This window comes from Cyprinodon tularosa, unplaced genomic scaffold (assembly GCF_016077235.1).
Source record: "Cyprinodon tularosa strain WSP-4 unplaced genomic scaffold, ASM1607723v1 ctg469, whole genome shotgun sequence".
NCBI lineage: Eukaryota > Metazoa > Chordata > Actinopteri > Cyprinodontiformes > Cyprinodontidae > Cyprinodon > Cyprinodon tularosa.
In genome coordinates this window covers 526542-539944 of record NW_024039195.1, presented here as the reverse complement: position 1 = coordinate 539944, position 13403 = coordinate 526542, and the positions used below count along the sequence as shown (strand labels likewise).

Below are 13403 nucleotides of genomic sequence, written 5' to 3'. Positions count from 1 at the left end.
AAAGACAGAGAGCTGATACCCAGTGAGGGGAGAAGCCCACATAGGGTGAGTAGGGCTGCTTCAACTGAACTTTGTCACATGGTTCCTCCACTATTGGGACGGTTTCACTCGCCTGACGAGAACAAGATGCAATAGTTAGAGCAAACAACACAGTTAGCTGTAGGGAAACACCAACCCAAGAATAAACCAAAACTAACAATTAACCCAAGTAAACACTAAACCAGGCTTAAACAATCAAAACCCAGACTAGACTATACCAAACTCAACATTAAACTAGACTAAGCCTGAGCTATCTCTATAGTTATGCTGCTATAGGCTTAGACCGCTGGAGGACATAGGGACCCCTTTTTCATCATTCTGCTTCATTCTATCTCTATTCTCCCACTCTGCTGAATTGGTTAGTTCGATCTCTAATTTTCTGCTCTCTCTGCTTTTTCTCATAGTAGCTTCATCTGGTCTGTTCCTGTTTGGCTGCGACTCCATCCTGGAGAGAAATATCAGCTGTGCTGCTGCCATCAACACCTTTGTTTATAGATGTTGGAGATCGGCCTGTTTTTCAATGTAGTCCTGTTTCTCTGACTGTGACTAAATGGATGTGCTCTCTTCATCCTCTGACATGGGAGCTGGCTCGGAGCTTGTCTGCCTGGCTGTGTGTTTCCTGGACGGGGCCGCCTTTTACAGCTGCTTTTTCTATCTCTGCTTCTGTCTCCTTGAACCCCAGTCGGCCTCAGCAGATGGCCGCTCACACTGAGCCTGGTTCTGCTGGAGGTTTCTTCCTGCTAAAAGGGAGTTTTTTCTCTCCACTGTGGCTTGAAGCCACAGTGGAGAGAAAAATTGGGGAAAATTTGGTGTGTCAAAAATCTCGCCAATCTCACATTGGCGAGAGCCAAACCAACACTAGACAAGACTAGACCTACACCAAACTAATAGTATACCAGGCTGGACTAAACCCGACCCAAACTAACAAGATCAAGAATTAAACAAAGCACATCCAAATGGAGCGTTTACTCACCACAATACGGAAGGGGCTGTTGGGAATGTTTTCCCCTCCGAAGCGGATAGTGATGATGTACTGGCCGGGCTCCGGAGCCGTGTAGTAAATATCAAATGTTCCGTCTGCATTTTCCACCACGTCCACATCCAGCTCCGCCCCGTCCGGCGTCGACACCTTACAGGTGACTTTACCTTTGCCTGCAGCCTTTGCATCCACTGTGATGACCGTCTCTTCTCCGATCTGGATAGTCGGGCCAAGACCTGAACCTGGCGAAGGAGCAGCATGTTGGTGTTGATACTGACCATCCTAGTGGAAACTGTTTAGGTTTTTCACGTTGAAGCTCAGAGCTTCACGTCAACAAAGTGAGATCATTCTTGAGTCTATCAATAAATTCCGCTGTATTCTTTTCTGAGGTCAGAAGTTTTTTATTTTAGTTTTCCTTTTATTGAAAGTTCTCATAAAATCCTGTTTTCTTTTCATGAATCTCATGTGGGCACCAACATACGAATGTGTTTTTAGACATTATAGAAATTATTCTTTTTTTTCTACACTGCAAAAAATGGAAATCTAAGTAAGTCAGTTTTTCTTAAAATAAGAGCATTTTTTCTTGAACTGAGCTGGACAGTGAGACACTTTGCCAAAGGAAAGTGTTTCATTTCAAGTGCATAATATCTAATTATCTATTTTTAAGAGTCAGAATACTTATTCATTTGGTGGATCGTCGTATTTACCTACTTAAATTATGGATAAATACACTTATTTTAAGACATTTTTTACTACTTTTTAGATAATTTTTGCAATGTAATACTTCAGTAATGCATCTACTACAAAAAGGGTTTTATTTAAAAAAAAACATGCCTCCTGTGATTTCTACATACACTGCAAAAACAATCTAAAAATAAGTAAAAAAGTCTTTAATTGAGTGTATTTACCTTCAATTTGAGTAGGAGAATAAGAAGGTCTGCCAATGGAATGATGATTTTATTCTTAAAACAAAATAATTAGATAACATGTACTTGAAATAAGATTTATTTTAAAATTTTAATGTGAATTGTAAAATGGCAAAGTGTCTCACTTACCAACTCAATTCAAGAAAAAATGCACTTATCTTAAGTAAAAAAATACTTATTTAGATTTCCTTTTTTTCTTGTTCCCGGGGGCCCCATAAAACTCAGTTTACATGTATGGTAAATACAGCTAACCCCTTATTTGTGCACATTAATTACGTTTTTGATAAAGATCCTTTCGCTAAAATACCATCAGAACGCCTATAATATTAACCCTTCAGTGTCCACCATATTGGATCACTCCATTTGCTGCTCATGTTCAGAAAGGTCCAAACAGACAGCAGCAAACCATTTGAAAACAAACTATGTGAAGAGCAGTGTTGCTAACTTAGCGCTTTTGTCGCTATATTTAGTGACTTTTACGACCTCTCTAATACTTTTATTTCAAAAAAGCGCCTAGCGTCAAATCTAGCGACTTTTTTTCTGCTACTGCAGACTTTGGCAACAACATCTAAAAGCAGCGAACTCTGCTCTCCAGAGCAAGTAGATTGGTAACCCCGCCTCCTGCTCTCCTCTATCTTGTCTGCTGTCATGATTCATGCAGCTATTATTTCATCCAAATGAAAAATGGAGAACAGAGAAGCAGATCATGGCTTGTCTACAGTGAAAAGAAGGACTGGGTTATTTACTTTTTGGAAACACAGGAAGGAGCAATCAGCTAAGTGAGCTTAGTGCTTGGAAAAAGTCTTTCATTCCTTTAGAGACAACATGAAAAGTCAGCTGAGTACAAAACATAGAGAGGAAAACAAGAAGAAAAGGGACAAGAAGAGAGGGACACAACCTAGAACAAATAATCTTTTCTATTAGAATGTCTGTATCTGTATAATGGGTCTGTTTTATGTGTTTTCTTTTCAATTCAGAGGTGTAAATAAGCAGCAGTGTGGTAAAAACGTCCGTACACTCTCTCTCCTCTTTCTCCTGAAGCATTCACATAAAAAATACATGTTTTGTCATTACACGTCGAGATTACTGAAAAATAAGCTCTCAGAACCAGCATAATAATCTGTCCTTTAATAAAGTTATAGTGAAACCTAATAGGAATATATTTTCACAATCCTAAACCTATTTTCTATTCACGTGTACACAGATACGGTTGTGTTTTTTGTTTTAAATAAGCTTTTATTCTTTTGATTGGATGTAAATGTATATTTAACTTTTTCATGTTCTGTTAATTTTCCTTTGTGGAAATATTACAATAAAAATTACATTGACAATGTAAATTTTAGGTTAGGTGGAGTTGAGGTCCTAATATGAATGCCTTTTAATGGGGCCCCAGATTCCATGTGTCACCCCTTCATCGACCATGTGACGATGAAGGGGTGAAGCATCAGAAAAGATAAACTGCAGCAGAACGTGGAGCATCTCCGCTCCTGTTCCACCAACTCCATGATACTCACCCAGGCCGTGTCCTCCGATGGAAACTGGAGGGAAACAAAACAGTCCGTGAGGCTGAGTCACTCTCTAATATAATTGGTTAGTTAAGGTCCAGTGGGCGGAGCCTAACCTGTGACCAGACACTTGCTGGCATCCCCGGTGGGCACAGCGTGGATCCTGTAGGGGGAGTATGGGATCTCGTCTCCTCCGTACTTGATGGTGATGGTGTAACGTCCAGTGATGTCTGGGACGTAGGACACGGTGTACGTCCCGTCCCTGTTGTCCCGGATGCTGGCTTTCTTGGGTTTTCCCTCTGGGTCCTAGTGCCACATGGACAGGAAGTTAGTGGTCTGAAATGTTTCCAGCAGCGTTCTTCACTGATCTCTGACCATCAGTCACCAGGTAATCTGATTGGCTGAGACTTTCCTCCATTGGAGTGGATTATATCTTAGTTTTTATTGATGGAAAATAGAAATAATAGAAGACCTGAAAAGTTTAGTGTGCGTTTGCTTATTACCCCTCCTGAATCAGCATGTTTTAGAACCACCTTTGGCTGCAGGAACTTTAGAGGTTTGTACAGAATGAAGGTTATGTTCATCTCCTTCAGACTGGACAAAGAACATCACATTGCCACATATGCGTGGCTGGAATCTGTCTAGACTTTGACTAGGCCACTCTAACCCACGGATTTGCTCTCCTCTAACCCATCCATTGTGTCTCTGGCTGGATGGTCAGGCTGGTTCTGCTGGAAGGTGAACCTCCAGGATGGCTCAGGTCCATCGTTTCTGAGCCGATTTTCTTTATCTCAGCATGACGCTGCCTCCACCATGTCCAATCGAAGGGATGGTGATGAACAGTGTTAGTTTTTCCTCCATTCATAGGTGTTATTCTGCTCTGATTTGATCAGATTACACCATCTCCCACATGGATTGTGACAAAGTGAACTTCTGGCTTTCTTCTCTCCTCACCATGAAGCTCAGATCTATAGAGTCCACCACTAAAATCTCAGCTGTGGACAGATCCTCCCACCTGAGCTATGCATCTGCAGCTACCATGGTCCTTCTGGACATCCATGCCTTGGTAATTCTTCATCCTCTCTTGACATTCAGATGATGGAAGGAGCAGAGCTCTAGGAGGTTTTTAGAACCTGAATCTGCTTCAAACTGAACCAAAATGTTTTCTCTGACCTGTCTGCTGGGGTTTCTTGTCTCCATGATGGTCTTTTCTCCCTAAAAAACCTCTGAGACCAGAATATCTGGGCTCTGTTTGCTGATTTGGTGTGTCAAAATAAAGGTAGGTGAATGCAAACGGATGCCAAACTTCTTCTAAATAGTGAACAATAATAAACATGGTGTGAAAAGTTTCTCAGGTCTGCCCTGTAGTAATTTGATGAACTGGGTGACCAATCAGAAAGGGCCAGACTGTCAGGGAGGCGGGTCTATAGCCATCCTCACTGCTGAAGAATTTTCCTTTAGGGAACCCTGAAGCGACCTCCTCATAAGTACCACAGAACTGACCCGGCGTATTTAACCCTTTAACACAAACTAAGGTCACATGACCACAGAGACTGAAGCCTGATTGGCTGCTGATGGTCTGAGATGCAGGAACCAGGGTTAGTGTTAGCTCAACCCACAATGGATGGAGTCAGTCCACACATAGACCACAGAGGGGAGGAGGGGTGAGCCGGTTCCCTGAACTGACAGCTGTGATGTGGTAGAACATCTGTCTGGATCATCTCGAACATGTTCACTAAGTCTGAGGAGGAAAGCAGTTCATGGAGTCTGCCAACAACACACGTCTCCTCCAGCTCTAAGCTTCAAGAAACAGAACCGAATGGGAAATCCAGCCTCCGACCCATTTCTCTGTTCATTCTATTGAAACAGAACCCACCCGATCAGAATGAGGTCTGGACTTTGACTAGGCCATCGTTACACCTTTAATTCTGGTGAAGATTCTCAGTCATCCAGGTCATAGTCATTCGAACATAAGATAAAAAACAACCCACTGGACTTTGTTTCCAAGTTTGAAGACGTTTCGCTTCTCATTTGGGAAGCTTTTTCAATTCAAAATGTAAGAAATAGCGTTGATTTCCTTTCTTTATACCAGAGGTCCCAGATTTGCGGACCATGGTCCCAATCCGGACACAACCTGATTTAAAAAATTTATAAATTACCGCATGTTGTCTGAGAGCAGTGTCTAATTTCACTTGCGCCGCTTCTCCTGTTAATACGGTAAATCCCTCCGGAGCCAATGAGCTGTGTCAGTCTGGGTTGCAGCTGCTAGCTACTGATCTAAATAATCATCTCTGTTATGAAGGTCTGTTTGATGGAGCGGGGGAGGAGGAGGGTAAGGGTGAGGGTGGACATGAGATGATGTGAGGGAGGGCGGGGCTTACGCAGCCTCTCTTCAGAATATTGAAGGGGATGGTTTTCTTTACTATATGAGTCTGCCACACCCTCCTGCCCCAGTCCTCCACAAACAGCGAGGCCTCTCGCCTGCACCCGTCCGGATCCTGCAGCGGGATCAAACCAGCCGCCGGGTCGGGCCGGGATTAGGATTCAAATACAGACAGCAGAAGATGGGTAAGGCGACACTTCAGTGAGCTGGATCACTTAACTCTCATTACGCTCATTACAGCGTTTGGTTCCATCTCTGCAGCTCCCTCCCACGGATCTCTATTCATTCAATGGATTGCTGAAAAAGTCCTGAAAAAAAAATAAGCCACCACCCGGCATTCTGGTACTCCTAACTCCCACGGAGATGTACAGTAAAAATGCCTTCCTGTGCAGCATTTGGCTGCACAAACAAGCACTTTGATGGCTGTCAGTGTCAGTGTGTGCATACATACTTATATGTATAGTTTTTTTCAAATGATCAGATTGTCGTTGTAACTTAGCCTACCTTCAGAACGCACGCAGCAGGAGCAGCAAAAACGCTCGTGCTGCTTTATTTTTGATGCTTCTACATGTTTAGTTCTGCTAAGATGCTCTGGAGGCGCTCTGACACGCCCTGACACGCTTTGATGCGTGTCAACTATTAACTTTGCATGTAAACTAGGTGCTTTTGTTGCCTCTGCTGCTTTAGGTGTGAACGTAGCATAAGAGTAAAAAGCAGAAAATGAACTTGATGTTGCCTGTTATTTTACCAATTTATGTTATTTTGTTAGTGTAGAAACTGAAGCTCTGTGGAGTTATTGTAAATTTGTCAGATTTAAAGGCTGATGCACAGACACAGCATAAAGGTGTATGGCATCATGCATGCACAAATAGAAAAATACTATAGCATTAACAGACATGCTTGTAATTCAGTCTTTATCTAAAATCTTAAAATGATACACTATATTGCCAAAAGTATTTGCTCACCCATCCAAATTATTGGAATCAGGTGTTCCAATCACTTCCATGGCCACAGGTGTATAAATTCAAGCACCTAGGCATGCAGACTGTTTTTACAAACATTTGTGAAAGAATGGGTCGCTCTCAGGAGCTCAGTGAATTCCAGCGTGGAACTGTGATAGGATGCCACCTGTGCAACAAATCCAGTCGTGAAATTTCCTCGCTCCTAAATATTCCACAGTCAACTGTCAGCTGTATTATAAGAAAATGGAAGTGTTTGGGAACGACAGCAACTCAGCCACGAAGTGGTAGGCCACGTAAACTGACGGAGCGGGGTCAGCGGATGCTGACGCGCATAGTGCGAAGAGGTCGCCAACTTTCTGCAGAGTCAATCACTACAGACCTCCAAACTTCATGTGGCCTTCAGATTAGCTCAAGAACAGTGCGCAGAGAGCTTCATGGAATGGGTTTCCATGGTCGAGCAGCTGCATCCAAGCCATACATCACCAAGTGCAATGCAAAGCGTCGGATGCGGTGGTGTAAAGCACGCCGCCACTGGACTCTAGAGCAGTGGAGACGCGTTCTCTGGAGTGACGAATCGCGCTTCTCCATCTGGCAATCTGATGGACGGGTCTGGGTTTGGCGGTTGCCAGGAGAACGGTACTTGTCTGACTGCATTGTGCCAAGTGTAAAGTTTGGTGGAGGGGGGATTATGGTGTGGGGTTGTTTTTCAGGAGCTGGGCTTGGCCCCTTAGTTCCAGTGAAAGGAACTCTGAATGCTTCAGCATACCAAGACATTTTGGACAATTCCATGCTCCCAACTTTGTGGGAACAGTTTGGAGCTGGCCCCTTCCTCTTCCAACATGACTGTGCACCAGTGCACAAAGCAAGGTCCATAAAGACATGGATGACAGAGTCTGGTGTGGATGAACTTGACTGGCCTGCACAGAGTCCTGACCTCAACCCGATAGAACACCTTTGGGATGAATTAGAGCGGAGACTGAGAGCCAGGCCTTCTCGTCCAACATCAGTGTGCGACCTCACAAATGCGCTTCTGGAAGAATGGTCAAAAATTCCCATAAACACACTCCTAAACCTTGTGGACAGCCTTCCCAGAAGAGTTGAAGCTGTTCTAGCTGCAAAGGGTGGACCGACGTCATATTGAACCCTATGGATTAGGAACGGGATGTCACTTAAGCTCATATGTGAGTCAAGGCAGGTGAGCAAATACTTTTGGCAATATAGTGTATGTAAGATGTAATTACCATAACAAGGTAATAAATATATGTATATTACATGTAAATAATCAATTTAGCACTTTTTGCACATCTGTATTATTATGCTCCATTAACACATTAATGTTATTGTGATTGATTTGTATAATATGTTATATTACATGATTTGTAGACTTAATTGACTACATAATGACTATGCAATGTGATGTGCTTTTTTTTTTACCATAGATTACGGTAATCTACTGATACTATGAAACAGCCAGTGTGTGTCAAGGTGATGAATTTATCTTTATTTTAAAAGTCTTAAGTCCCCCTTAAAATGAGAGCGTCATCATTGTTCGATGCTATAGAGAACGTATCGTTTAAATTGCAACCGGTCTAACTAGGGAGTACATATGGAGGCCGGTGGCTTCACTTCAACCACGTACTACCAACATTTACTGGATAATTAATCCAGTAAATAAATAGAGATCAGTGCTCCCACCATGAGGAACAGGCTTTAGATGTTTTAGTAGCCACACTTTTCTGACTCACCAGGATCTGGACAGTGAGGAGTCCTTCACCAGCATCCCTAGCATCGATGGTGAACTCCACCGGCAGGCTAGCTGGGACCCCGGAGGCGTTCAGACCAGGACCGCTGGCTCTGACTTTACTGGCATCATGGGCCGGTAAAGTTTTGATCTTAAAGGGGCTGAGAGGAGATGGTTTGGTAGGTTACATCTGAACAGGAGGTCCGGTTCTGGAAGTGGAATCTATTCAGGACCAACCTTCGAGGGACCTCCTGATCTGCGTATTTCACACACACCATGTAAGGACCGTCGCTGGCCGGAGTGTAGTTCACCGTGTGAGAGCCATCTCCGTTGTCCTTGACAATGACCGGCTCGGCTACACCTGAGGACAAACCAGAAGATGTTCCACATGTCAGCTGGAACCACACGTCGCTCGGAAAGTCAGCCGATGGGTCCAGAAGGCCGCTTATGGAACAGATGGTGTGATAGAGCTGACCGGTTGCATTGGGCTTTGAGATTAACCTGTTTCAGTGGGTAGCTGACCATCATGCTGTCCTGATCTAGACCGATTCTTCCAGCTATGTTCCACAGACTGGTGCTTAATAATAAATAATAATACATTGTATTTCAAAGGCACCTTTCTGGACTCTCAAGATCACTGTACTAAAGATTCATGCTTCAAGCTAAGGTGCACCCCTCCTGAAGATCAATGCAATCCTTGGGGGTTCTTAAGATGGATACTACTTAGGTCTTTAAGACCTAAAGCCAGGCATACACTGTAAGATTTTTTGCCCTTTCAGCCTGAACGTGCTTCATTTAGTATACAGGGGGTAACGAGGGTCGATCAGCCAATCAGGACCTCCTCCCGATCAGGAATGGTAAGGTCGGGAGAAAATTGAACATGTTTGAAACTCAGTCTGCTGTCGTAAGGTGGTCGTGGGCAAATCGCTCAGTGTTTAAACAAGGATGAAGGACGGAAACACAGAAGCATGGCGGGGTTCGAGTGAAATGGAGTTCTTTTTGTAAAGTTGACAGACCGTAGTAGCTACGCATACTCAGCCATGTCTCTGTCCAAATACGTTGTCGCCTTTTCTTTTTAGGGCTTTCAGAGCAAAATTGCACAAATTGCCAAGGCAGCGCGTTTCACTCTAGTGAGCTTCATATTCCTCTTCCACTCGTCTTCCACTCGAGTCTGAGTAGCGCCATCTCAATGCGGAGCTGAGTCCGACGTGGTTTATAGACTTGCAGTGTGAGCAGGTAGATCGCGTCAGAGCGTCTGGTCGTACAGTGTGAGAACAAACATCATGAGCTGTGAACTTTTAAATCCTGCGGTTTCTTCATACAGTGTGAGCTGTAGCTGTGTGCAACGATTGAAAATATCGCAAAATGTATGCCTGGCTTAAGTAGGACCCTACAAATGCCATCCACACGGGCTAAGTTCTGAGTTCCTGGCATGATCTTTATCTGGTCCTGGACTAAAGCTAAACCCTAACAGGAAAACTACTGGACCATGTCAACAATTCAAAGTATTACTTCTCTAGTCAGACATGGAGTCTCTATTGCATAAAAATCCAAACTGAACCTGATTGAACTGCTTGTCTGTGAAGGTCCACAGGAGACACGTCCTGGACGTTAACCCTAAGTGTTTCAGATGTCTTCTCACCTGTTGGTCCGTAGAGCTGGACCTCCAGTGGAGCCACTCCCGCCTTGCTGCTGTCTACAGTGAAGGTCTGAGGAACATGAGCTCGGACTCCTCCTCCAAGACCAGGACCAGAACACCTCACTTTACTGGGATCAACCAGCTGTCGGACTGGGACACGGAATGGGCTACCTGCAAGAGAACCAGAGGGTCCGGTCTGTAGACAATCCTTCCTCAACAAGTTCTAGCACTGAAGGGTGGATCCTCACCTGGAATAGGAAGGCCTCCAAAGGAGATGTTCACGTCATATTCTCCAGGAGTGAATGGGATGTACTCCACACTGCAGCTGCCATCTTTGTTATCCTGACAGGACATCTTTGCCTCTGATGGACCTTCAATGGCCAGCCCGAGCCCTCCGGTGCCTGCACCCCTAATATGGAACAAATGCATATCTGTCCAAAACAGTCCAGCTCCTGAGAGTCCTGGAAGGTTTCACACAGGACACAAGTAGACTTAGGTTACCTGGTTTCAACAGTGAAGCTGTTCGATTTGTTGACAAGCCCTTCCTCTAAACCAGGGCCGAAGGCACGGACTCGGCTGGGATCACAACCCTCGGTAACCGAGACCCTTAAGGGACTCTTTGGGACTGAGACGTCATCTAAGAGAACTTCAATCAAGTGCAAACCTGGACACAGAGAGAAAACCTGTTAAGGTACCATAAGTTTTAGCTGAATGTCAGAAACCAATTGGTCAGTGAAGGCATCACGAATGACATTGCTGTGACGTAATCAAATGCCGGTTTGAACCAGGATGGTCTGAACCACAGAATCTGCCAGCAGGGACGACCTTGTCATTCCTCCTCCCACACACCTGGTAAACATCTATTCAGGTGTGGGTCCATGAACCCATACATATCTCCTGAAATCATAAATCCAACTGGAACAGTTTCGACCTTCTTCTGACTTTACACCATGGCTGAGGTCAATGTCACATCAGCTCCAAACATTTTCTCCAAACACAAAATCCCAGTACATTTCAAACTGAACAAGACCCTTAAACAGAGACTAGTGCATCCTAAGGACAAAACCCCCAGACCAAATATGAGCGGAGTGGAGTATGCAGTTCAATGCAGTGAGTAATGCTTTGATTTTTATATTGGAGAAACCAAACAATCTCTCCACAGACGCATGGCCCAACACAGAAGAGTGACCCCCTCCAGACGAGACTAGGCGGTACATCTACACCTTTTGGGCAAAGGACATTCTTTTGAGGACCAGAATGTTTACATTTTGGATAAAGAAAATAGGTGTTTTAGAGGGGTGTGAAGGAAGCCATCTATGTCAAGAAAGAAAAACCAACCTTGAACTGAGGGGGTGGACTCAGGTTTCAGCTTTCAAAAACCTACAACGTGGCAATTAAGTTAATCCATTCCCGCTATCATTGCAACCCCAATCCCTTTACAGGGGAACAGAGGACCTTGCATATTTAGCCAGGCCAACAAAAGAAAGACATAAACAGGTATGGGGCATTGATGGCTAACAAAATAAGCCAATCGACCCCATTCCAAAGGGGTGGACCATCTGTTTTAATTTGTTTCAAAACAAAAACAAGGTTTTGATGGGCTACTGTGTAAAGCCTTGAACTCAATGCTATTCCTGAATTTAAAAAGCTTCCTGGATGGGAAGCGAAACGTCTTCAATGTTTTTTTGTTTTTTTTTGGAGTCACATCAGCTCCTGCTTAAATTAGAGCTCATGTCCCATTATGAACATCAACTGGGTCCAGTTTCACAGAAAGGGTTTAAATTAGAGCCTTAATCCAGACTAGTTTATCACGCAGCCTTCGCCCAGACCAAACTGGGATAACTGGTGCTTCTATCTAAAGTAAAAAAGTGAAATGATCTCATCTCTGCCAGTCTGAACCAGCTGAATGAGAGTAGATGCTATAAAGCTTAAGTTTTATATATATAAAGATTGGTTTACACCACAGAGGAGCACAAACCACTATACAGAGTATGTGCAGAATAACAGAGACCCGCCTCAAAGGGCAATAATCATGGAAGATGCATGGAAATCTGTTAAGAGTCAACTTTAAACCTCAGGAGAGACAGAAAGGAATGATGAAGATGCTAAGAAGGTCTGCAATCCCACACAGGGGCATCATGGAGACTGTTAGCCATTAACAAACCAACACCGCCTCCAAGATTCACAGCCCATAATACAACCTTCCTTCTTAAAGCTTTAATTTCAGCCTCAGTTTTATTCTCTTGCAGTTTATCTCAGTTTAATCTGGACTACAATGAATCAAGAATCACCTTTAGATGAATAAGTAGATTCTAAATTAAGTCTGCAGTGATATGAATCAGATATTTACTGATTTCTCTGCTCTAATTCCAGTGCCTTGGATTTTAAAATGAAAATGGACAGTATTCTTTATGTCACAAGACTTCAGGGTTTGACACTAGAAAACTGTTTTTCTCTAACTGGAAATACACCCCAAGTATTTCCCACAATGCACTGGGTCCAGCTTGTTACTATCAGTGGAAAACACGCAGAGCGTCTGTAGCTATTAATACAAGCAGCCAACTGTTTTCACTCTGCTGCTCCTCGCTGGCCTGATTCAAACTGGTTTCACACATGGATGATTAATGTAAACACTCCGAGGTTTCAAGATGGAGGTGTGAAGGCTACATGTCCCTGGTCCTCTCCTTTATGGCTGCAGAGGGAAAACAGGTTTTATGAAAGCCTCAAAGCTCTTAACTTTACATTAATGAAGTGTTGATGTGGAAAAAAAACCCCATAAAACAGCAGCAGATCCTCTCCAGCCTGAAGCACTGTGGCTAAAACAATTTCACATTCAGGAGTCCCTCAGAACTCAACTGAACTCAACACTCACCATCTTCTAGAGGTGTGTACTCCACTCTGTAGGTCCCGTCTGCTTTATCAGAGACCTGGGCGTCTGTGTTGATTCCGGATGGGTTGGAGATTCTTACTTTGATGTGGCTGCCTCCACTCTTAAAGTGAGCCCGGGTATCAACCATGAAATGGGTCGGTACCTCCCTCAGGACGCCTGGAGAAGGAAGACAAACCAAGTTAGGTAGGACGACATCAAAGCCCTTTAAGACATCTGTATTTCCATCTGAACTTTGGCCTGCCGCAGAATAACTATAGCAACCACAGAAGAACTGTAGCAGCCACAGAAGACCCATAGCAACAATAGAAGAGCCATAACAACCACAGAAGAACTGTAGCA

At 43.8% G+C, this 13403-nt stretch overlaps 1 protein-coding gene across 12 annotated transcripts in view; it reads right to left on the bottom strand.

Moving 5' to 3' along the window:
* Nucleotides 1–13403, bottom strand: part of LOC119794133 (filamin-C-like) — a 71021-nt gene that overhangs the window by 17108 nt on the left and 40510 nt on the right. For 4 of the 12 annotated variants that reach the window (XM_038301491.1, XM_038301492.1, XM_038301496.1 and 1 more), the window contains 10 exons: nucleotides 13047–13220; nucleotides 10676–10838; nucleotides 10423–10583; nucleotides 10178–10345; nucleotides 8773–8896; nucleotides 8540–8696; nucleotides 3566–3755; nucleotides 3459–3482; nucleotides 1013–1260; nucleotides 20–112 (listed from right to left, as the gene is read on the bottom strand). In XM_038301491.1, the coding sequence (XP_038157419.1) occupies nucleotides 20–112; nucleotides 1013–1260; nucleotides 3459–3482; nucleotides 3566–3755; nucleotides 8540–8696; nucleotides 8773–8896; nucleotides 10178–10345; nucleotides 10423–10583; nucleotides 10676–10838; nucleotides 13047–13220 (1502 nt within the window). Of the gene's footprint in view, nucleotides 1–19; nucleotides 113–1012; nucleotides 1261–3458; nucleotides 3483–3565; nucleotides 3756–5830; nucleotides 5948–8539; nucleotides 8697–8772; nucleotides 8897–10177; nucleotides 10346–10422; nucleotides 10584–10675; nucleotides 10839–13046; nucleotides 13221–13403 lie in introns of all 12 variants that reach the window. The other 8 variants (XM_038301485.1, XM_038301493.1, XM_038301488.1 and 5 more) reach the window with 3 other exon arrangements.